The following is a 22,906-nucleotide window of genomic DNA, read 5'->3' on the forward strand; positions in this document are numbered from 1 at the left end:
ATAAACCCCTTTGGCACCGCCCACCCGTCTGCCGGTCTGAGCCGTCTGTCTCCTCGCACGCCCTCAGCCCGTTCGGCGCAATGCCACCACCGCCGGCGCCGCGCTTCCTCTCGCTCGCCTCGCCGCCTGCGCTCCTGCCCGTACACCACCACCACAACCACCCCAGGAGCCTACTACCCCCGCTCGTTGCCTCCACCAGGAAGGCCGCCGCGCTTCCCGCGTGTCCCGTCGCGTCCCCGCGCCACTCCGACTACTTCGACCCTCGGGCCCCGCCGCCGCCGCGCGGGGACGGCGGCGGGTACGGGCGGGCCCCCAACGGCGCGCAGGACGGGAGGGTCTTCACCAGCTACAGCATCTACAAGGGCAAGGCCGCGCTCTCGTTCGACCCCAGGCCGCCGCAGTTCGTGCCGCTCGATGTAGGTAGAGGAGGTTCGATTGAGGCTCCGTTGTTTCCGTCATTGTTCCCTACGGGTGTGTTGCGCTAACGGATGCTTGCGTGTGCGAGTTCTTGTAGTCTGGGGCATACAAGGTGGCCAAGGAGGGATTCGTGCTGCTGCAGTTCGCGCCCGCCGTGGCCACTCGACAGTACGACTGGACGCGCAAGCAGGTATGCTCCAATTGCCTCAGCTTTTGGTTTCAACTTATCTTCCTTTTTGATTTTGGATAAGCAACCCACCAATTTGAGTCAACCCGTCGGGCATGGGGAGAGAAGAGCCGATATTTGCAGTTGCAGCGTAGCTAGAAATTCATCTTGGTGAAAATAAAATGTTGTAGCAATTTGGACACGCAGTTTTCAACTGGCTGCATTGTTGCTTCTTTGTAATAAGCTGAACCAGGAAGGATAGTTACTGCTTCCTCACTCTGGCCATGCAAGAGATGCCATGTATTATGGCCCATGGGTTCTATCCATTCGGATCCTCTGTGATCTTTCCTGCTTCATATATCTTGCCTGCTGTATGTTTTTGTAAATTTTGCGACAAGCCTGCTGATTCTTTGTATCCATCTAATGTGCTTACACTAACTTGTTTGATGTAATTTAATGCTATGCTATGCAGGTGTTCTCATTATCTGTGTGGGAGATAGGAACCCTGCTTACTCTTGGTCCAACAGATTCTTGCGAGTTCTTTCATGACCCTTTCAAGGGGCGGAGGTTGGTATCATTTGATGCATCTTATTACCCGAGTTCTTCTCCTAGCGAGTCTCCCCCTAAGGCCCCTATTGTTGTTTAGCTCTGAGTGTTCCAGAAGAGATACCACAAACGCACATCATCATGTTATGCACTTATGCATCTTGTTATTCTCCTAGTCAGTTGCAGCATATATTATTTTCTTGTGTTGTCTGTCCAGTGGTGTAAGAATGCAGTTATATCATCATTGAACTTCTTTCATACTGTTTGTGCCAATCTGGTTTAAGGACTTGTCATTGTTGCTTATCAACTCTATTTGTTTCATCTTATGTTTTAAAAGGAATGGCGATTGGGGAGGCATTCTTGCCCCTCCTTTTGTTACAGTTAGCAACAGAGGAGATTTGTTTCAACTGTATTTTTATTTCAACACACAAAATCTTGCTAGCTAACATAATCTTGATCTCATCCATCCAACATCTCTAATCAAGATTGCTGAGTGAGGGTTGTTCTATATTCCTCAGTCACATTGTCTATAGCATCATATATCTAGACTTTATAAGCATTTTTACATCCTTAAATTCATCGTGTTTTATATTTTCTTCTATTATTTATTGCTTCAAGCACATTCAACCTTGGTCACACACATCAAGAAATTATTAACCACATTATCATTTCATCTTTTGATATATACAGTGAAGAAGGTAAAGTGCGTAAGGTTCTAAAGGTTGAGCCAACACCAGATGGCAATGGTCGCTTTTTCAACCTCAGTATGTAGTTGCCAACTCATTGTTACAGATTTTGGTCTCATCAATTTATGTTCACAGATTGATCTGATAATCATTATTGCTCGTACTAGGTGTCCAGAACCGACTTATCAATGTTGATGAGAGCATTTACATCCCTATAACCAAGGGAGAGTTTGCTGTCATTGTATCAACTTTCAATGTAAGTAGCATATCCTGTACTCCTGTTTTATCATCAATCCTTGTACAGGTGCTTTTTCGCAACTACCCTTTTTATTGTTATAGTTTGAAAAGATTACGTGAGTTCTAGTTGGTGGATTACTTTGCACCTGACTCTGGGTTCTACACTTCTACTTCCACTGTTCTGCAAATAGTGACATGTTACATGATTTATACCATCAATCAATGATTTTGACAGTAGATTTTTCTGTGCAGTATGTAATGGTTGAATTATGCTTGTAACAACTTGATTTGATTATGTATATTTGCTGCATATTCAATCTTCATGATTTCACTTTTGATTACTCTGTTCATCCTGCCACATTCTTTTGGTTAACACTGCCATCGCAATCTTGTGTGAATGTTGAATTTCTAAAGTGTGTGGGTTACTGCTAACACAATAGGCAATGAAGCTAGCTTTCATCATAGTCAGAGTTAACACAAACAGTTGGGCACACATTACCTTTTGTTTTCTTTTATAGGTAAAGTAGCATACAACATTCATATCCATTAAAGAAAATAATACCCTATTATCTATCACCTGTGCAGTACATCATACCACACCTCATGGGCTGGAGCACATTTGCAAGTTCAATCAAACCCGAGGAGTCGCGCTTATACAGCAGGCCTCAGTCCACATCAGAGTACGAATGGCGAAGGTGACACGCTGATCAACCACAGCAAAAAAATGGCTACAACTCACACTTGAGGGATGGAATTGTTGGTATCGTTTGGCTGGGTAATCTCAGATGTGGTTAGTTGATGGATGCCTTTTTGGGTTACTCCTGTTTCTTTTCTAGTTATTAATCAGGCAGGTAGCACGACTTCTATCCAGATATTCACGGGCTCGTAGGGGTCATATTTTGGGCAGCACATCTCAGTTCTGACATTGAAGGAGGCAGTAGTGGTTGTGTAGGTTGCCAATGCCTCATGTGAATCTGCTCCTTGACTCCATTGTTGGTCGGACTCAGCTGAGAAATGCTTTTGGCTGCCGGGAAAGGGGTTGGCCTTTGTTCATGAATTACTTGCATACATGAGATTATTGTATGTATACATGTAGTCTGCGACTCTGCGTTAACCCCCCTGATCGTTCAGGTTTTTCTGTTTGATCGTTTGGGTTTTGAGCTCCTTTGAACTGACGGAACGGAACAAATTGCCCATAGCCTCGCGCTCCCCTCTCAAGAACGGACAACGGAGGGCGGCGTGTTGCCACGAGGCGAGGCCATGATGCTGCCGTGTGTGTCATGGTCTCATCCTGGGCAGACAGCGAAATCCAGCCACTTTGGCCGCTCTGCTGCGAAGAGTAGCACCAGTTTGAGCGAGGGGTAGTGCTTACAGATTCACTAGTCACATTAGCTAAAAAAAGGTTGTGAACTCTGTTTGCCATGTGGGCATCAGAAATTTCAGAATGTGCGGCATCTACACACAATTCAAAATTCACCTATGGATCATATCAGATACAGTGAAACCACAAATCGTCCTATCCTGGTGAGTGTACCTCTCTCTGACTTCAGTAACACAACTTGCAACCTTATTTGTCCACTTTGCTTTCCTTGGTTTTTGGGACAAGTTGAACGGTTGAGAAAAAATAACGCTGGATGAAAGTAATCCCCGAGGGGAGGACATGAAAATGACAATACCATTGACATCTTGCATCTTGCAACGCTTTCTTTGTGACTTGTGAGGACAGCTAAGTGTGCTAAAAGTTTTATCTCGGGCAAGCCAACATTCAAAGAAATCGTCTGTTCATAATGTACTCAGCTAGGAAAATCTTATCATTTTTTGCAAATGTGCCGAGATACATCAAGTTTGTTATATTCTTCTCACGGCCCTCCTAGGTTTTCCATGTTTCCATATGTTATGGTATGTGTTTGTATTTTGCTTAGTGGGATTTGAAATCAGTTCACCATACGGATGAATTGTGATTTTCTTCAACCAGATGTGAGATCTTGTGATTTGATTGGTTGTGTTCATCATTTACTGTACGCCACACTAGTGATACAATAATACACTAGCAATTACAATCTTCAGAAATAGAGACATTATCTTTACAGTGAAATGAAGATGACTAGATGAGTATGACAGGTCGTACAGACGAGTTAATTGGAACACAATAGTCATCATTCTTCTCCAAAATGTGTGGAGAAGTGTAAATACACGATTTTTTTTACTGTGTCAACATTGAAAATAAAGGCAGAAACAAGAGCCTATGTCAAAGGGTGAAAAAAGGGTCCAGGGTGTTTAGCACATTTTACATTTCTTTTTTTTCCTTTCGCATTCTTCTTGTTCTGTTTACCACTTCAAATAACACAAATTAAGTCTGGTGATTTCCTTCCAGCAATACTTCGAAAACGAACATGCATTTTTAACTTCTCTGTTGTGTGTTCTGAACTTCTGACTGATTCTTTTCAACTTGTGTCGTTTCCCCCTACGGAACCAGTTCGTTCTCTGTTCTTTTTTTAATTTACTTTTTCATTCCCATGGCGGCTTTTAGATAAGCACATGGACCGTGTGAAGATGGTTTGACCTGTTAGCATTATTGAAGGACAATAAAGAGGCTTCCAAGAAATGGGTCCAATGAGATCGTAGCTGTTTTCTACTCTGATGCTGTGGTTATAAGTTGATTCCTCAAATGTTTAACTCCCAGTTGCCATTCTCGACTACATATAAATAGTCCACGTCAATGCCAAAGAGCCAATGAGGTCTTAGCTTTAATATTTTAACTGCAAGGAACCAATCTTACTTTTTATGTGATGCAGTCTAAATGGAAATAAACAAGGTTTGTGTTCTTGACATGCTCAATTCAATCCTTGATGAAAGCATTGACCTGCACCATTATTATAAGGGTTATATGGCTGCACAACTACTGTGTTGATATCTTAACAAATTCATTTTTTTAAAAGCTTGGACTTACTGATATTCCCAGTTTTCAATTGCATGTGGGCATTTCTTTAATGTGATTGCTGTTGAAAATTACGGAAAATGAAATGCTTCAGTAGCATTGTAAGTACAATGCGACAATTGGATGAGCTTGTCCCTCCTATTGCAATCCTTCAAAGTCAAGATGCTTACAAATGTAAAAAGTTCTAGTTGACATGTTACAGATGTTAACTTTTTTTAACCCCACAACAGCACTGTTGCATTCTTTTTTGGAAGTCATTTTGGATAAATGCTTTGAAATGAAAACAGTTCTAGGTGACATCGAGCAGGCCATATTTATTCTCTTTAGATAGTGGGAAGAAACAAGCAGTTTATTGGCTGAACATTATTGACTCTTATTAGGTTAACAGGGTTGTACGAACTAAGGGTTGAAAATTGAATGAGAGCCGGCTTCTGATTAAGTAAAAGATGGCAACTGATGTGTCATGTTAAGTGTTGAGGCAATGGTTCTGTTTACGCAGAAGTGGTTAAAATCATATGTTCTTAAATCATACGGAAATATCCTTACCCGTAGAAACTAGTAGCTCAAAGGCCTCCTATCAATTCCTCTGTTATTTTTAAGACCTATCTCTTCCTCTGTTGTACACCAGATATATACAGTATATAAACCGTCCTTTGGTCATGTTTGTCATCTACTCTGCTGTTGTCCACTATGAGACAATTCTATTGAAAGAACAGTTGACCATACATGGACATGACCTTAAAATTCTTGTTTTGAATTATAGTCCTGTTTTGAATTGTGGAACACTCTGCATTTTCCTCTGCGTCTACGTGGGTGAGTTCTGTTGGATTGTGAATCCAGCCAAATTTTGGTAGACCTAGTTTAATCGTGCAAATGTTATCCACTTTGAAAGAAGCCTGTATGGCTATGTGCTGTAGCTTGGAGGTTAGATACTGCTGGGAGACTAGCTGGCACCCGCTTAAATTTATTTTGGATGCTTACTTCACAATGCTAGCGTAGGAAGCTTGACCATTCTCTCCTTGATGCAAGTCGCAAATATTTTTTAAAATACTGAGATAGAAGGTGCTAAATTCTCAAGGTCAACAAGTTGATTGGTGACGGTGAAGCTTCATCGATTTTTTTCGTTAGAGAAAAAACATATATAGAAAAGGGATTGGTGCTATGTAACTAGTTTTTTTTTTTTTGAGTTCTTAAGACGTGTTCGCATTGAGACCTCGTACTGCCTGGCAACGAATCCTGGTCTCAGGCATCCAAAATGGAACGCCTAAGAGTTAAGCTTGCCTGGGTCAGTCATCTTTTTCAAGCTGTCAACAAATAGGCCATCTCCATGCTGAGGCATGCCTCCGATGTATTTTAGGTTTTTGCCCCTCTCTGTACGTGTAACTCGTTTCTTTTTTATTGAAACGCATAGTTCCTACCACTTGCTTTCAAAACTAGCAGGTTTGTTCCACATTGCGAGATTGATCACGGACACCCGATCCTAGTCTGTGCAGGACAAATATTTTCGATGTACTCGTGTGTTGCAGATGGTCAAATACAACGTTTGGATAGTCTCAATAGGTACAGTGGTATTGCTGTACCCAGTGGCGGACCCAGGATTCACCAAAGACTAGGGCCAAATTTCAAAAGAGAAATATTGGTTAATACACTATAGTTTATTTATGATTATCTATTTGTGTGTCAGAAAAAAATATAGCTATTTCTGGCCAAGAGAAACATGATGCTGAAGTCCTAGTGTTCTTCATCTTATAAACAAATTAATAAATCTGTAATTATATATTCTAATTGGAATTAAAGATAAAAAATGTACATAGAAATGATATAATTGAAATTGTAAACCTAGAAGTTAGAATCAAAATGAGCAAAGAATAGAAATAAAGAGAAGAAATCACTACACTCTTCTAGTTTCAGGAGTTCTTGCTCGGCTGGCTCGGCCGCTCGGCCGCGTGGGGCTCCAGCGCTCAGGGCGGCGGCCGGTGGGCGATAGCGCAGGCGAAGCCGAGGGCGGCGTTCGACGGCCGACACTTGATGCTGAGCTCGACAGACCACAGTGCAGCATGCAAGCGCGCAGCCAGGAGGTGAGGCCACGAGGGCGGCGAGCAGCGGAGGGTGCAGGGCCGAGTGGGCTTGCGGCTGATAGGCACCAGCATCTGCAACGCTGCTGCGAGCTACAATGGGGAAAGAGAAAGAGAAGACACCGAGCCTAAGCGAGAACGTGGAAGAGGAGGCGCACGGACTCGAGCGACACACTTTTCCAAAACTCTCTGTACTGCTCGTTGTTGGCCAAAAATTGAAAACATATTGCTAGAAAACTTGAGCCACGAGTAGGGCCATGGCCTTACCTAGGCCTGAGCCCGCCCCTGACTGTACCTGAGCTTCAAATTCTACATATAATGTTATTTTTGCGAACAAAATTCTCCATCCCATGCTTTCTTCAAGGAAACAAACCAATCACTAGGAACCATCTCTATCACGAGCGCAACTGAAGTAGAACAAGTTGTAACAAAAAATTAGGAGCACGTTTGAAAAGGGCTCGATCATATGACCTTGCCAGAAGTACGATGAGAAAAGGCGTCGATCCTTGACGCCGTGAAAAAAAGTGGTGGCACCACGAGTTGCACGTACGGCCGCAGAAAGTGCACACAGAGGTCTTTTGACCAATCAGAATTCAAACTGCATGCAGACGAGACGACCTCTCTACTATGCAGCTGAATGTTTTCAGACCATGCTCAATTACTATGTCAACATTTCAACGTAGTCTGTAGAGACGAGGTAGGAAATTTCCAGTAATAACACTACATCCATCCTAAAATAAATCAATTTCTAAAATCAACCTGAATCAAATCATCTTAAATTTAGCTAGCTTTATATAAAAAGATAATAACATCCAAATAAATTATATTATAAAAATATATTTTATTATGTATCTAGTGGTTTTTTCTATAAAATTCGTCTAACTTAAAATAACTCCAAAATTGATATAAATTAGAATTGGAGGGAAAAAAATTTTGCTCCGCAAAACTTTTCAACATGAGAATTAGAACAATCGGCCCTGATAATTACTAGGAAATGTGGTCATGCGTGACTACGACACCACCTGCGCCTAGTTCAACAGCAATTGAAATGCACCGTATGTAGACCTCCATATATAATTCCATCAAGAATTCTGAACTCAGGAATTAGAAATTCTGAACTAGAGACTCTGACCTGAATAATACCACTTGTTCACAGCTCAATGGAAAAGCTCAACCAATGAGAGGATAATAGGTAGGCACATGCATGCAAGTTGTGAGGACTCTCCCAGTACTCGATAGACCACGAAAGTTGACGGAACGGTACAAAAATATATATGCATGGGGAAGCCACTTCTCTCAAGCAACCAGTTTGATATCAGAATATTTTCAGGGTTTCTGATTGGTTGCCTCCTTTCAACCAACGGCAATGAGTAGTCTTACCATGTGGATTAGGCACCTCTCTTTGACCAGATAGTTGAAAAGCTCGGCCCCATATGCTGCTGCTTCATGATGACCTCTACAAATTATATGCTAGATTTGTTTTTGATATAAAAGTATATGATGAGTAATACATGCATTTTCTTTTGTATATATACACACACCTCTCGCGCCATGACTTCTTCTCATGCACGAGTATTATATTCTGATGAAGACTCAGCACCACGCTACAGCATGCATGCATCTAGTTTAAATTTAAAAGTTGCAAAGACAAAACAAAAGCACAAATCTACACATCTACTGTGACAATAGAGACGACATAAGCATGACATAAGTCGGACGTTGAGTTGATGCTTCCTCATATATTATTCTTAATATAACATCAAGTCTTGTCGTTGTGGTCGTGTGATCGATCTGACAACCCTATTATTTGTGATATAATTGTCAAAACTGTTGGTGGCCTAAACCTAATATGGAGAAATCAAGTAAACCAGGCTATAGGTCCTAGCTACATGATCGTCAACATGGTTGTTTCCTTGAATATTGGCCAGCCGCCACTAATTCCAGCACGTCGAAACCATTGCACTCTATTTTGTGCCCAACACTTCCTTACTTTAGGGTTTACAAATTCAAGGAAAACAGTGCAACTTTACCCTCTAGTTGTAATTGCTGCATCTGAACAAGCTAATTCTGATCTGCCATAAACTTACATATACTATATATTTACTAGATTATAGCTGACCAGGCACCCTTTTTTTTGTACTTACTCGTGCTACATTTATTCATCTCATGATTGTTCTACATATAACTTTTCACTTTGAAGAGCTAGATTGGCAGATCGAAACAGCACCATTGATCCATTTGGATGTATAGCTTCATAGACTCTAGAGGTCATTAACCAAAAACACATAGCCTCATTGTCTAATAAAATATAAAAAGAGATGCTCTGTGAGGTTATAACGAATTGCATAGACAAATGCAAAACGCGAACCATAGTCAACTGTAAGGATGAACCCGCATTCATTGGAACATGGTACATGTACCGTACAAATACAAATAGTACTCGAAATCTACAGGTCAAACAAACACCTTTCTAATTATGTAGAGTCGTAGAGACAGAGAACATCTTACTAGGTGTAACAACTCATCAGCATTATTTGTTTACGTTGAACCAAAAATACTATAACTTCAGTTGACTTAGAATCCATGAATCTAGATCAGAAACAGGGGAGAAGTAGAGCAGTGGAATAAGGACACATGCGTGTACAACTATCATACTGCTCATTTTGTAACTTCAACAGGCTCAAATAGTAAGAGAGCTAGCAAAAATATTTATTTTTTCATTTTTCCAAAGTCAAACAAATGTAAGATCAAAGACCAAGACTCACAAGACACAATGAAGAAAAAACTGAGGCTACAGCCTATATGCAAATAAAATATTGTATTAGCTGATAAGTTAAATTAACAAATACTAAGTAAAATATCAATTCAGTGGACAGCACAAACTTGAAGATAAATACGTGCAGCTACTGTTCGGTTGAAACTGAACTGGTTTTACCTACTTGAATTGCTGCAAAATCAAAGCTCAGCTAAAGGGCATCACATACCTCATATAAATATGTAAGCCCCGCTGGTTTGTACACCAATTCAAAGAGAAAGCTTGAACGGCACTACCGAACACAATAGCTGATTACCTCAGCTGCATGAAAACGACTGTAGAGCAGTGTTCATATTACCAGTTGTGACAGAAATATCGGAGGCGGTAGGACAAAAAACCGACCAAAGTTCAACCGAAATTTTTTGACTAAAATTGTAAACTTGAAGTAATCTCATCCAAATGAAAAAAAAACAAAAGTACCGGTATATATATTTATTGAAGATCACCAGCAGGAACAAAAATTGCCAAATTCAATCAAAATTTCAAACCCTGCTATGGAGTAGCATAGAAATATATTTAATTCTCTCTAGTGATATACGTATGCGCTAGCTATGAAGGTCCAAAATGGCAAAGAAAGATAATAAATATTTTGTGAAGACACTGTTAGTTTCTAGCTGAGTATATATGTTCAGTGCAACAAAGATTAAGCGACTGATCTTAATTTCTAACTGGGTAAGTATAGTCAACAACTGATAAGGATTTTAGAATGGTAGTGCTAACATTGTATGAGGGTATAAGTACATACCACTTGTCGAGGCAAATGATCTGTTAGTAGTGGAAGCCTAGAACCATGCATGGTTGCAATGCAAATGGGCAATAGTAAATGGAGATTTAAAAGCATTGGGATCTAAAAAGAACCACATCCATAGAGTTGGCCTCTAAAGGAGCACCAATGGTGTCATCAGAAGAGGCAGTCAGAATCTCAAAGACCACCCCAGCTGAACCCACACAATACTCTAGAAAAATGGTACAGCCAACTTTGGATCACAGCACTGCATTATGTTCTTAATCTCTACAGAATTAGTTATGATTAAGGTCAATGGTCTTGTGATTGATTAATGTGTCACTTTTTTTATTTCTCAAAGAACACCATACAAGTGGACCATCGATGCCCCTGAGGAAGTGGAAACATTGGATCTAGGAGATATATATATATATATATATATATATATATATATATATATATATATATATTCATAATCCAAGTTTTGTAGATGAAGCCCAATCTAGCTAGCAGCAAATCATTACTTCTTGAATGACGAGTTTTTTAGTCAGACATGCCTTAGATTTTTATATAATTTTATTAGTCAGTTCCAATAATTCGCGCTTAGGTGGATGTTTGGATTTCTACAGTTTCCTTAGGCTGTGATCGCTTCTTGTAGGTTCAATCAATGAGGAGTCCGTGTTTATTGGTAGCTTTCCTGTGAGCTGCTGTAACTTGATTCCGTGCTGCCTAAGCCCTGTCCTGGCCTAGGCGTGCGTGCAGTCGCACTTCTTCTCCTCTTAATGAAATATGCATTCAGGCATCCGCGAAAAAAAATCTATTAATTATAAGTTAGCATGCCCTTTGTTTTTTATGGCATAAATTTCTATATACTTGGTAATTTTATTGTGATCAGCTACTAAGCATATAGATACACTAAAGCCTTAGAGATCCTTCATTTTAACACAGATTTTTTTGGGAACCGAATGGTAAACCCATAAAAAAAGGCGGTAGACCCTCTACTGTAATACTACTACCAATGCCGTGATTCAGAGCTTGGAGAAATGTTTCTAGATATCAGAGAATATAGCATGTACAATGGTTGTTCATATACGCATCCAAAGCAATTAATTAACTCAATTGAAGCTACTATTACCACATCATGCGGGTGAAATTAAGTGGACTTTTCTCCAAGAACAATACTGACTTCTGAAAAAGACACATGTGGCCCTCAAGTCTAAACCAAACAGTGATATAACAGTATACAGATAAAAGATGTATGTGGTCCACTAATTTCATCAAATGCCAATACTGTTTTCCTCTCAATAAAGAACAAGACAAGTCATTATTGAACTATCTTAAATATGGGAAATATAATTATTGCTAAAGTCGTGAAACAAAATTTCCAATTTATATGTAATCTACTAGTTTCATCTAAACCACTAGCTTCCCATCAGAGAGTCCCCAAATCCAATGCTCATTAGTCACTTAAGCTCATTCCATAAATTCAGCGTGAGCTATCAACATTTTTCAGCTCCACAAGACCATATATAATGGCAAATCCATAAGGTACCATAGCTTTATGGATACTATCCTACGGATACCAGATTACCGGTTGCCTATAACCATCCTATTGTTTAGAGAGGTCCTATGTTGAAGCTTTGAAAATCAAGTCCTTATGTTAAGACACTTTTCTAATAGAGTCGGCTGACGTGATGACTCGTGGGAAGCTTCATACGGACATTAACTGTGGACTCGCTCCTCCAGCTGGCTGTACGCAGTCTGGACGCACATCTTAATTGGCCAAAAAACAACAGCAACATGTTGCACACGTTGAAGTCCACATAAATCTCAGTTGCCTACTCGCCTGTGCCTTTTTTTCTCTTTTTCTGTCTCCAAGTCATGGAAGGGTGCGGCGATATTTGACATATCAGATGTTGACCGTCTAACATAGGTTAGCACTGGGTTATGACTTCTTTTATGCCAAAGTCCAAATAGGAGAGAGAGACAAGAGGTTGTAGCCTGCCTTTATAAGCTATAGACTGCTGCAGGAACAAAGAGATTGGAAGAGAGAGAACTGGAGCTAGAGGGAAGTTAGAGAAGAAAGGAGGGATTAGACCCTTGAAAGTTAGCTAGCTTCTGTCAAAGAGGAGAGAGATGGTTAGAGGGGAGAAGCGTTCTGGTAGCCATGAAGAGCAGTTAACAAGCAAGGTTTGGTATTTTTCTCGTTTTGTTTGTCTGTGATTTTCTCTCTTTCGGATTATTATTGATTTATTGTTCTTGATCTATATATGTAAAGGGACTTCCTTCAGAATTGCAGTTTTCCTGGAATATATAGATATGATTGGAACTAGGATTAGGGAGACATATTCAGCAGCAAATTCTGATGTCGAAATCAATCAGGTGTCCAACTAAATATTAGAAACCACCAATTGTGGTGCATATGTAAATAACACACAAAAAAACATGTGGAAAAACTAAACTGGAATGGTCTCTGCCCCATGTATAGTTGGTCCTCAAGATATTTATCCATGGCTTTCTTTGCTGTTCTTACAAAAACAAATTTCCATGTTACTATTGCAGATCAAAGATGATGATCATATCCTGGATGGCAACTTGTTTAAGTCCTTACACGAATCAAGTTCAAGAAAAGAGGTGCCTAACTATTAGTATAAACATATATATATTCAATAATTTAATCCATTAACCATGTATGAAAGCAATTCGTGCATGGCTAAACATGACTACATGAGAGGATAAAACCAGTCCATTTTCCATCACCTATTTCAGAAGTCTAAGTACCTTATCCAGAAGGTTTTTTTCCCTGGAATTTTCACGAGAAGAGAAACCATAGTTTCTTCATGAGTTCTGTGTGTAGTTTTACCCTGTTCTTATTGTCTACTGCAGTATTCTGATCAGCCGTTTTTTTATGCCTTTACTAGGCAAGCTCCTCAAGCCTAAGGGAAAGATCTGAAACGGACGAAGCATCAAATCAAACTTCAGCTAATCATAACAAGGTCAGGATGCATTCTGATTATATCAATAATCTTCCGAGGTTTATACAAAGACAAAAGTCCATTATTATCATATGTGACTTGGTTAAGGAATGTCTACAGATCTCATAGTTGTGCATTTGTGTCTTCAGGTTGATAAAGATAAACTTGCATCCACAAGGGCAGAGATGGGTGAGGTAAGAGAAGAGAACAAGAGGTTAAAAACTATGTTGTCACGCATTGTAGAGGACTACCGATCTCTTCAATTGCACTTCCATGACGTTCTTCAAAAAGGACAAGCCAAGAAGCTTGCTGACCCCTCGACCATCATGCCCACCGGCATCGAGGAGCCTGAATTCGTCTCACTGAGCCTCGGCACGACCACAAGCATGCACAGGAAGGAAGACAAGAATAGTGCTGCTGAAGGAAAAGGGAGAGAAGACTTCATGAGTATTAAAGAAGAAGGCCTGTCACTTGGACTGTCAGCCTGCAAAGATGGTGCAACTAATAACAATGTAAAGATCCAGCCCGAAGTGATGACCTTGAGCCCTGAAGTTAGTTCCGAGGATGCCAAGGATGATGCCATGGAGGCAGCAGATCAGCAGTGGCCGCCAAGCAAAGCAGAGAAGAGCTTGAGGAACGTTGGCACGGGGCCTGAGGATGACATAGGTCCACTGCCACAGGCCAAGAAGGCAAGGGTGTCTGTAAGAGCAAGGTGTGATGCACCAACGGTACGTAGACATATATATTCCATCTGAGAGAGATGTATAATGCCTGCTTGATATGTATAGGAAGTAGCTAATAATACACATGGTGATCAGATATACAACTGAACAACATGCAAATATATGCTTTGGTTGTTGATCAGATGAATGATGGATGCCAATGGAGAAAGTATGGGCAGAAGATAGCCAAGGGGAACCCATGCCCCCGTGCCTACTACCGGTGTACAGTGGGAGCAGGATGCCCCGTCAGAAAACAGGTACATAATGCATGGTTTACATCAAACAATACTGTTCGATTCTCATCTTTGAATCTACACATGTTCAGTTCAAAGGTAAAATGCTTCTGTCTCTGAACATAGAAAACCCAAACACACTAAACCCAAGTCTCCTTTACACGGCTATAATTTATTTATTCTTCATCAGTTGAAAACAGAAGGGACTTTATTTAAGATGCACATAATATAGTTGCTATAGATTGACTTGGGGAAGTTGGGTTGGATAACCGAGTACTGAATCTAGGCCCCGAACCTAATTAACAAAGCTGCTGGCTGCACTATAGAAGTACTAGAGAACGTGGGTTTGGAGTCAATGGAATGGATGGCCCGAAGTCTGTTAGTTTGAACAATCATTGCTTGCAGTCTACGAGGCAATTGAAATCGCAAGTGATGGGTTGACAACTTGACATGGACCCATGTGTAAACTAATAAACAAATGCTATCACTTACTATTAGAGCTCTGAAATCCGAATGATGTGATCCAACCGCTTCCGAACCCCAGTTTACTCTATGCATTCTACTAATCTACCAATACCACTACTAACAGTTGGCAATAGACGAGCTAAGTTGAACACTAGGTCTTAATTCACCCATAAAATTGATCACAATTCAGAACCACCACGCCAAACAGAATTCAACAAAAAACACGCATCTAATCGAACTCGTGAACTAAGGAATCGTACATTCGCACTGGCGCTCATCACGGATCGAAATTAAGGTCAGAAGCACGAATGCACGATAGATTGGAGATCGGGGACTCGGGGGCTTACCAGATCGAGAAGATACGGGGAGGAGGCCGCGAGCGCGGCGAGGGAGCGCTAGGGAAGGCGACGCGCAGCCCGAGGCGTCCGCTTCCCACTCCTCTCCGTCGCGGCGGAGGCGGAACCCCGAGCCCCCGAGGAGGAGTGCTCCCGCCGCCCGCGCATGGGGCGCTCCCGGCGTCGCCGGGCTTCCGGTTCGCGCGCTTGCTTACTGGACCTGGTGGACTGGTGGTCCCTCCCATGCGCCCATGGCGAATTGGCGACGGCCAGTTGAATTTGAAGAGAAATGGGCCTTGGGAAACTAGTGTTCGGAGAGAGCTGGACTGGTTCGCAGCATATTCAGGCTAGAGAGGCCCGGTTCCATAGTACTAGTATCTTAAAAAAAAAGGCGAAGTCCATTTCTTCTCGGCCTCGGCCCCAACTACTTAGCTATATACTCCCTTCATCCCAAAATTGTAAGTCACTGTAAGAATCTTAGAGAGTCAAAACAGTTTGACCAAATCTATATGATAGGATAATAATATTTATAATATTAGCTAAGTATCATTAGGTTCTTTGTTACTTATATTTTCATAGTATATCTATTTGATGTCACAAAAATTTGTAAGTTTTTCTATAATTTTGGTCAAACTTGAGATGCTTTGACTCTCCAAGATTCTTAGAATGACTTACAATTTGGGGTGGATGGAGTACTTCTCGATACGATTTTCAAATTTAACTCTCTATATAAAAAGAATATCTCTACCATATTGAGGATAAAGGTCTTATTTGGCACGATTCCTCTTCAAGTGAAGTTAGAGACACAAATTGTTGAAATAAGCCCTAAGTGATCCCTTTCCCTATAACAAGTGTTGAAAGAGGATCAAATGCAAAAGGCAAGCTCTAGCAAATCGCCTTCCCTATTTTTTATCAATTGAGAAAACCACCCCCTTAGTCCCTCAAAGAAAGGGGTAGCGATTCAATCCCCTTTCCTTTCATTCTCTACATGTGCCACCGACCGAGCTTGCCATGCCACAAGCAGGGCGCACCACCTCTCTAAGTCAAGGTTACTACGAGCAAACCACACCACTGGCCCGAGATGAAAGAGAAGGAAAGTAGTTGGTCGACTTGTCTTCCACTATCGCTGCCTTAGCTTCTTCTCATCTCCTTCATGGTGATCCGCGTTTTCTAACCTCACATGCCCTCTCTCTCTCTCTCTCTCTCTCTCTCTCTCTCTCTCTCTCTCTCTCTCTCTCTCTCTCTCTCTCTCTCTCTCTCGGCAGCGATGGGGGATGAGGTGGTGGGAGCGGCTGGTAGTGGCGATGGGAGGTGTCGGTGGTGGAATGTTATAAGATGGATGTTGTTATATCACACATTTAGGTTCAAGGTTTTTTCTCTTATACGAATTTGAATTTTGCTTCTCTCCACACCTCATCGTGAGAGCTTCTTTTCACCTCTGGTAAGGTTAGAGTTTGGGAGTACTTATGTGCTCCCACAGGCCTCGAGGGAAAAGTGGTGGAGGTGTCATGGAAGGGTGGGGGCACGAGGTTGATGAGCCTGGTTGGATGGGCTGGAGGTGAGAGGCCACTACAACTCAAAAATTTAGCTAGTGAGTGGATATAACAAGAGACGTTGAAAAAGATGGTAGTCATCCATTGGCATAGATATTTAAGAAAGAAGGATGAACTGAAGAGAAATGTTGGATCTAATGTCACATATTTAAAATTTGGTGTAGGGGCCTTTAAATGCTTGAGTGTCACCGACCTAAGAGCATCTCCAAGAGCTTGGCTAAAATTAGTAGCCAAATTCTAATGTTTAGCCATTTTGTAAAATAGACAACTTCTTAAAAAAGAAGAGGTCCACAACAGCCTTGCTATCAGATAGCTAGTGTCAGTGGTTGGCTATATATGGCCAACGAAAATCAAGAAATAACAAACTTTCTATTTTACAAAACCAAATAGCACATCTATTGGAGCCTATTTTTCTACTATACAAGTTCTAAAAAGCCTTCATAATAAGATAGCAAAGCTGTTGGAGTTGCTCTAACCTCTATAAAAATATACGTAGTAGATCTTTTCATGATTGTTTTCATGGTTCCAAGCATCTAGGATGTGTTTACTTCTAACCTAGGCAAAAGTGCTTGGGTCAGTCTACTTCCCAGGCCATCGATTGACTGACGGCTAGATCAACCTGTCTGGGTAAGCACCTTTAGGCCACGCTACGAACCAAACACGCCCCTAATGTATTGGATCTTTGAGAGTTAAAATCAGAAATAGGAAAGATAACCACAAAGAACCCTGAACATTATTTTCTATATAAGCCATAACACAAATTTTGAATTTAAAGCTCAACTTGTATAGTCACAAAAAAAAAATCCCTAGTGAATTGGCATAGTTCTTGTGGATCCAATAAGTGCATGTGCACATGGTATTCGATCAGGACCCGGGAGATTGATATGCTGCTTTTATTTTGAATTTGTTTATATTATACTATCAGTAGTAGGAAACTAGCCAAATGCTGCTTGGTTGTGGACCCACTAATTTCCTGCAAGCAAGTCACCATGAATTTTCATGCATGAGCATGACACACCGTGCGTGTAACATTTGCAGGTGCAGAGGTGCGCGGACGACATGTCGATCCTGATCACCACGTACGAGGGCACGCACAACCACCCGCTCTCCGCCTCCGCCACCGCCATGGCCACCACCACCTCCGCCGCGGCGTCCATGCTCACCTCGGGCTCCTCTACCTCCCTCCGCTTCCCCGCCGCCTCGCCGGCCGCCGCCGGCCTCAGCTTCGGCTTCCCTCCGGCGGCGGCGCACGACCCCTCCAAACATTTCTTCCTCCCGAACGGCGGCGCCGCGTCCATCACCTCCACGCCGTCCTACCCGACCATCACGCTCGACCTCACCTCGCCGGCGGCCACCTCGCAGGCATTCTCTCTGGGCAACAGGTTCTCGTCGAGCTTGGTTCACGGCGGCGCTAGGTACCATCATCCCACGAGCCTCTCCTTCTCCAACTCCGGGCCCAGCGCGCTGTCCGGCGCTGCATGGCCGGCGGCCGGTGGTGCTGGGTACCTGAGCTACGGGTCACCAGCAGCCTCGTTGTTCAACGGTGGCGCTGCACTGAGCAGCATCAACGGAAGGCAACAAGGCGGGGAATTCCCCGTGCTCTACCAGCCGCAGCAGAAGGCGTCGGCGGCGGCGAGCGGGAGCGCACCGGAGGGCGTGCTCACCGACACGATAGCGAAGGTGATCACGTCGGACCCGAGCTTCCAAACGGTGCTGGCAGCCGCCATCACGTCGTACGTCGGCACGCAGGGAGGTAACAGATCGTCGGCGGGAGGAGAGGGCGGGAGCCAGCTGCAGGGGCTCAAGTGGGGACAGCACCTCGGCCTGGGGCCGTCGCCATCAAGCCCGGGTGCGGCGTGCTCGTCGGCGCTGCTGGCACGGTCATCGTCGACGACGGCAGCAGCGGTGGTGGAGCAGGGTTCCAATGGGCACCGGTCGTTCTTGCAACCATCGCTGGGCTTGTCAGGTTCTCACAGCACCTCCACCTCTCCTGTGGAGAACAGGGAGCACTGATCGTAAAGATTCTGAATGTATTTAGGCCACTTCATTCAAATGTTTTTTTTCCCTTAATCTGGTTATTTCAGCAGCATTTGGTGTATATATCCTGAGGATAAGTGTCACTTTATAGAGGATAGATATCCTGACTCTCACTGTAAGGTAAAGAAATTGTTTTGATTCACACAACACACATGTAAAACAAAGGATTGAATTTATCTTTGTTCAGTCTTTCCTTCCCTGATGAGTTAGCAAAATGTGAGCTGATGATGATACATCAACACAGTATTGAATTATAATCAAATAGCTGCCTTTTCCAGAATGAGGATCTATCTACAGATTTTTTTTTCCTAAGTTACATAAATAAGATCTCACGGTGTATAGGATCACCAAATGACTCCAGGAATTCACGGTATGGTAAGTGTACACATTTGGTGGCTTGTGCTGGAATGCCAAACTATACCGTTCCGAACAGTAGTACCATGTTGTTACAGACTAAGAGCAGCATGGATGCACCAAAATAATCTTCTTGTGTAACTCAAGCATCATGATGATTGTTGACGGCTTCAAGTGTGAACAATGTTAGCTTTAACTTTCACTTAGAGATGACCCTCATAAATCGACTCACAGAACTAAACACTCCCATGACATTGTTCATCAAGGATGGTGCCTCTTCAGATTGCTCATCGACACCACCAAATATTCTCTGCAAAATTATAGTACTGTTAGTTTTTTTAAAAAAATTAAGTTTGGGAAAATACAAACTTCATTGCTGAACTAAAGGCTACAGCAGCATATGTAATAAAGTATTTTCCTACTAGGCACATGTCTTTTTTTAATAAAAAAGTGGCATTCTCCAGTTTGTGTTAAATGTCAGTAGTTTAGCTGATTAATGTGCTGCATCCACAACATACTGTCTAGAGAGTGAGAAATGCTGACTATTGGATACTTTTTAGTTCTTATAGCAGACACATAATTTGACTCACTTGTTTCAACAGTTCAAAGATTCAATTCAACACAATTACTACCTCCAGTCAATAAAAGGTGGCATTCAAACAAGCAGCAGCAGAAGCAAAAACAAAAAATGTTTTGTTTCTCTGAAACATCATGTTTTCATGACTGGAGGAACTCACTAAAGAGGTAATCATCAAATATAGACAAAAACCAGCAAAATGAGGCATCTGTCAGTCTCTGTGCCTTACCTCGATATCAGTTGCATCAGGCTTACTTGTGAGTTCTCTGGCAAGCAAGTACCGATTTGGCCTATTTGGATCATCATAAAACACTTTCCACTGCCTGTAACATAAATAAAGAAACATATGCCTTAGCTTATTCTTTTGGATCATAAATGAATGAAAATGAAAAGTTATCTACTCACCCTGGAAAGCATCTAAAGACTGCACCAGTTGGCAATGGCCTCATTGAGTAAACAGTGGTAAAAGTACTGCAAAGTGAGTGGTGGATGTAGCAAAAGTCAGGGAAAATCAGCATATAATAAGCAAACATGCTCGACTCAACGAGACCTAGAGTCAACAATGGAAAATACACACATTTAATTTGTATAAGATCTAAGGAAGGTTTCTCAACCCCATGTGTTGACATAAAACATTCATTATTTCATTAAATAGCTTTTTGAAAATATAACTATCCGAGATAACATATGATTTATGGGTACTACTGTAGTTTAGAACATATCAGTATATTTCACAAGAGAGGCATCTCAGATCATATTCTGGCCTCAATAAGCATTATATCTGTTTCCTGAAGCAGAATAGTTACACAATGGCATGCAAAAGTTTGCAGATTTTCCACTTGACTTACCTTAAGAAATTTCTGCGCAGATTCCGGACATTAAAGCCTACTCCAACATCTCCACTAACAAGGCGTGGGTTCCACATGACAAGAGGTTTTATCTTCATTAAAAAGTAGACACTACTTGAGAATAGCATTAAAAGAAATATATATATATATATATACAAATACGAAGATGGCTGCTGATCAAATTCAATGTTAAATTAATGTAAATAGGGATGGATGGTTTTAGGCAGGAAGATTCGCATGAGTTCTTTCATGAAATGGCTATACATGTAGGTGGAGTGGACTAATCTGCTGGAGCAGATGCATTTAGATACTGCATAAGCACATGCATACAGGGGCGAATCCAGGAATTCAGCTGGGCCAGGGCTAGGCCAGTGTATTTTTTTTTTGAAAAGAAAGGCCAGTGTATATTGATCTTGGATGAATCTACTTGGGTGGATCTGGAACTTTGTTAGCCAATTTGCACTATATACAAAATGGAAATACATGATTGATTTATGGCCTGGATCTGGATCTACCACACTACTTGTATGCCCTTTATCCTAATACTCTTGTTCATGTAAAACTTATTATACCAAATCTGCTTGGAACATTACTTGAAATTTATTTTTTTATATTTTAAATACAAGATCTGCAGAAATTTGCAATCTGATCAGACATAAGTTGCATACAGGATCATCAGAGAGTTGAGATGCGATGCGTTCAACAGCTTCCAGCATCTGATGATCAGGGATAATCATAACTGCGACCTCATCTTCAGGATCAACTGGCTTCCGGTCACCTAAGCTGCAAGTCAAGTCAAAAACAGATTGAACATTTTGAATAACAACCTGATTACTATTCAATGTCATTATCTGGATGCATCCATAAAGTTTCTTCTTCAAGAACACAAAAATGAGTCAGAATTCTGTCTTGCCATGTCCAGTAAAATATGGCATTTGCAACTAAGAGTAAAGGTGAACTGGACAATTCTGGGTAGCTAGAAAATTAACTGTTCCTGGTCTCAAAAAAAAAAAAACAAATCAATTGTGCTTTTCAATTGATATAGGTAGCATGTCACTTGTAGTCAGAAAATCATGAGATGCAACAAGTTACATCATCTTGGTATGAAACCATCACTTCTCAGTAGTACCTGGCACACTTGAATTGCGCATCTTTCCATTGATACTTGAGAAGGGCAGCTGCTCCAGCGTCGGGGAAAATGGCAGTAACTTTCTGCAAAACAGCAAGTGGAATCAGAAACAGACAAATACATAAATCACAAGAGGTCAAGAGCGACAAATTTGCAAAGTAGTAATCTGTAGTCTCAAACATCAATTAGGGCAAAAGTGATGCAATTGTAGGCTGGAGAGAGTAAAAGCTATGTCTAATGCTGAAACGACCTTGTATCCAAACCTGTCCTGTCTCTTGTGCAAGTGTGTCCAGGAAAATCTTTGACAACGCCCAGAGTTCAGCCTGTGCTCCTTCCTCGTTGAGGAACTCCAACTGAGGGATCAGAAGCTCTGCCTGCAATATTGACATCACGTCATCACCAATCATAAATCCTCAAGAATCGTATGGTAAACATGATAAATCAGAAGCCCATCAGAGCGAGTACTTCTATAATTCTGTCACCATTGCTACAGCATTACAGCAGATACGATTGAAACCGAATTACAGAAGCAACAGCCAACAATACGTATGCCCAATGAGAATCATACGATAGCTCGCATGCCTCCAGAGTTGACGAAATCGGCGGTCGCCTTCCCCGACTGCCGAATCGCGCCCTCCAAATCCGATGGCAAGCAGCTGAACCACACAGCAAAGGCCGCCTCAGAACGTCAGCATCTTTTGTGTTCTCAATTACGCACGAGTTTGTGGGTGCAGTGCAGTGAGCCTGACCTGTCGTCCTCCTCCACGGGCTGCGCAACCCCACTGTCCACCGCCTCTTCGGCCTCCGCGGGGACGTCGGAGGCGTCGAACTTGCCGAACTTGGCTGTACAAGGTGGCGGCGCCCGGCGAAGGCGCAGCCGCCTCGCTGGTGGGTCGAGGGGGGATGCGAGATGTAGGGGCGGGAGGCGGCGGGGGAGATGCGCAGGGCGAGCACGCTGGGGCGAGAGCAGCGGCCCCGTAGTCGCCATTGCTTGGCGCCGCGACCGTGCGAGGAAGACGTGGCTGAGAGAAGCGGCTGCTCTGCAGCTCCTCGGATAACGCATACGCCCTCGAT

General features: G+C 42.1%; 3 protein-coding genes and 1 long non-coding RNA gene across 4 annotated transcripts; 2 read left to right on the forward strand and 2 right to left on the reverse strand.

Annotated features, from left to right (window-relative positions):
• On the forward strand, positions 1–3,166 carry LOC8068770 (single-stranded DNA-binding protein WHY1, chloroplastic). Its single transcript, XM_002436422.2, has 6 exons — positions 1–416; positions 515–607; positions 1,056–1,150; positions 1,820–1,893; positions 1,983–2,071; positions 2,638–3,166. The coding sequence occupies exons 1-6, from the start codon at positions 81–83 to the stop codon at positions 2,749–2,751; spliced, it is 801 nt and encodes a 266-aa protein (XP_002436467.1). The 5' UTR covers positions 1–80; the 3' UTR covers positions 2,752–3,166.
• On the forward strand, positions 11,176–19,231 carry LOC8070732 (probable WRKY transcription factor 61). The gene is made up of 6 exons (XM_002436423.2): positions 11,176–12,794; positions 13,167–13,238; positions 13,526–13,600; positions 13,729–14,307; positions 14,445–14,558; positions 17,926–19,231. The coding sequence occupies exons 1-6, from the start codon at positions 12,741–12,743 to the stop codon at positions 18,898–18,900; spliced, it is 1,869 nt and encodes a 622-aa protein (XP_002436468.2). The 5' UTR covers positions 11,176–12,740; the 3' UTR covers positions 18,901–19,231.
• On the reverse strand, positions 13,857–15,920 carry LOC110430920. Its single transcript, XR_002448351.1, has 3 exons — positions 15,347–15,920; positions 14,118–14,250; positions 13,857–13,993 (listed from the first exon to the last, which is right to left on the reverse strand). It is a non-coding gene; the product is annotated as an uncharacterized LOC110430920 (long non-coding RNA).
• Positions 19,092–22,901, reverse strand: LOC8070733. Its single transcript, XM_002437775.2, has 9 exons — positions 22,582–22,901; positions 22,401–22,488; positions 22,096–22,206; positions 21,833–21,915; positions 21,372–21,486; positions 20,704–20,795; positions 20,261–20,326; positions 20,085–20,178; positions 19,092–19,588 (listed from the first exon to the last, which is right to left on the reverse strand). Exons 1-9 carry the CDS (start codon positions 22,893–22,895, stop codon positions 19,478–19,480), a joined length of 1,074 nt encoding a protein of 357 aa, XP_002437820.2. The 5' UTR covers positions 22,896–22,901; the 3' UTR covers positions 19,092–19,477.

This window comes from Sorghum bicolor, chromosome 10 (genome assembly GCF_000003195.3).
Source record: "Sorghum bicolor cultivar BTx623 chromosome 10, Sorghum_bicolor_NCBIv3, whole genome shotgun sequence".
Lineage (NCBI taxonomy): Eukaryota > Viridiplantae > Streptophyta > Magnoliopsida > Poales > Poaceae > Sorghum > Sorghum bicolor.

What these genes read in the sequence shown, in the direction of transcription:
- LOC8068770 (XM_002436422.2), top strand. Translation starts at nt 81, where the DNA reads ATGCCACCACCGCCGGCGCCGCGCTTCCTCTCGCTCGCCTCGCCGCCT. An exon ending in CGCAGTTCGTGCCGCTCGAT is followed by an intron (nt 417 to 514) that starts GTAGGTAGAGGA and finishes GAGTTCTTGTAG; the next exon opens with TCTGGGGCATACAAGGTGGC. An exon ending in GACCCTTTCAAGGGGCGGAG is followed by an intron (nt 1,151 to 1,819) that starts GTTGGTATCATT and finishes TGATATATACAG; the next exon opens with TGAAGAAGGTAAAGTGCGTA.
- LOC8070732 (XM_002436423.2), top strand. Translation starts at nt 12,741, where the DNA reads ATGGTTAGAGGGGAGAAGCGTTCTGGTAGCCATGAAGAGCAGTTAACA. An exon ending in AAGAGCAGTTAACAAGCAAG is followed by an intron (nt 12,795 to 13,166) that starts GTTTGGTATTTT and finishes TTACTATTGCAG; the next exon opens with ATCAAAGATGATGATCATAT. An exon ending in CAAGGTGTGATGCACCAACG is followed by an intron (nt 14,308 to 14,444) that starts GTACGTAGACAT and finishes GTTGTTGATCAG; the next exon opens with ATGAATGATGGATGCCAATG.
- LOC8070733 (XM_002437775.2), bottom strand. Translation starts at nt 22,895, where the DNA reads ATGCGTTATCCGAGGAGCTGCAGAGCAGCCGCTTCTCTCAGCCACGTC. An exon ending in CCCGTGGAGGAGGACGACAG is followed by an intron (nt 22,489 to 22,581) that starts GTCAGGCTCACT and finishes TGTGTGGTTCAG; the next exon opens with CTGCTTGCCATCGGATTTGG. An exon ending in GTCTTTAGATGCTTTCCAGG is followed by an intron (nt 20,179 to 20,260) that starts GTGAGTAGATAA and finishes TTTATGTTACAG; the next exon opens with GCAGTGGAAAGTGTTTTATG.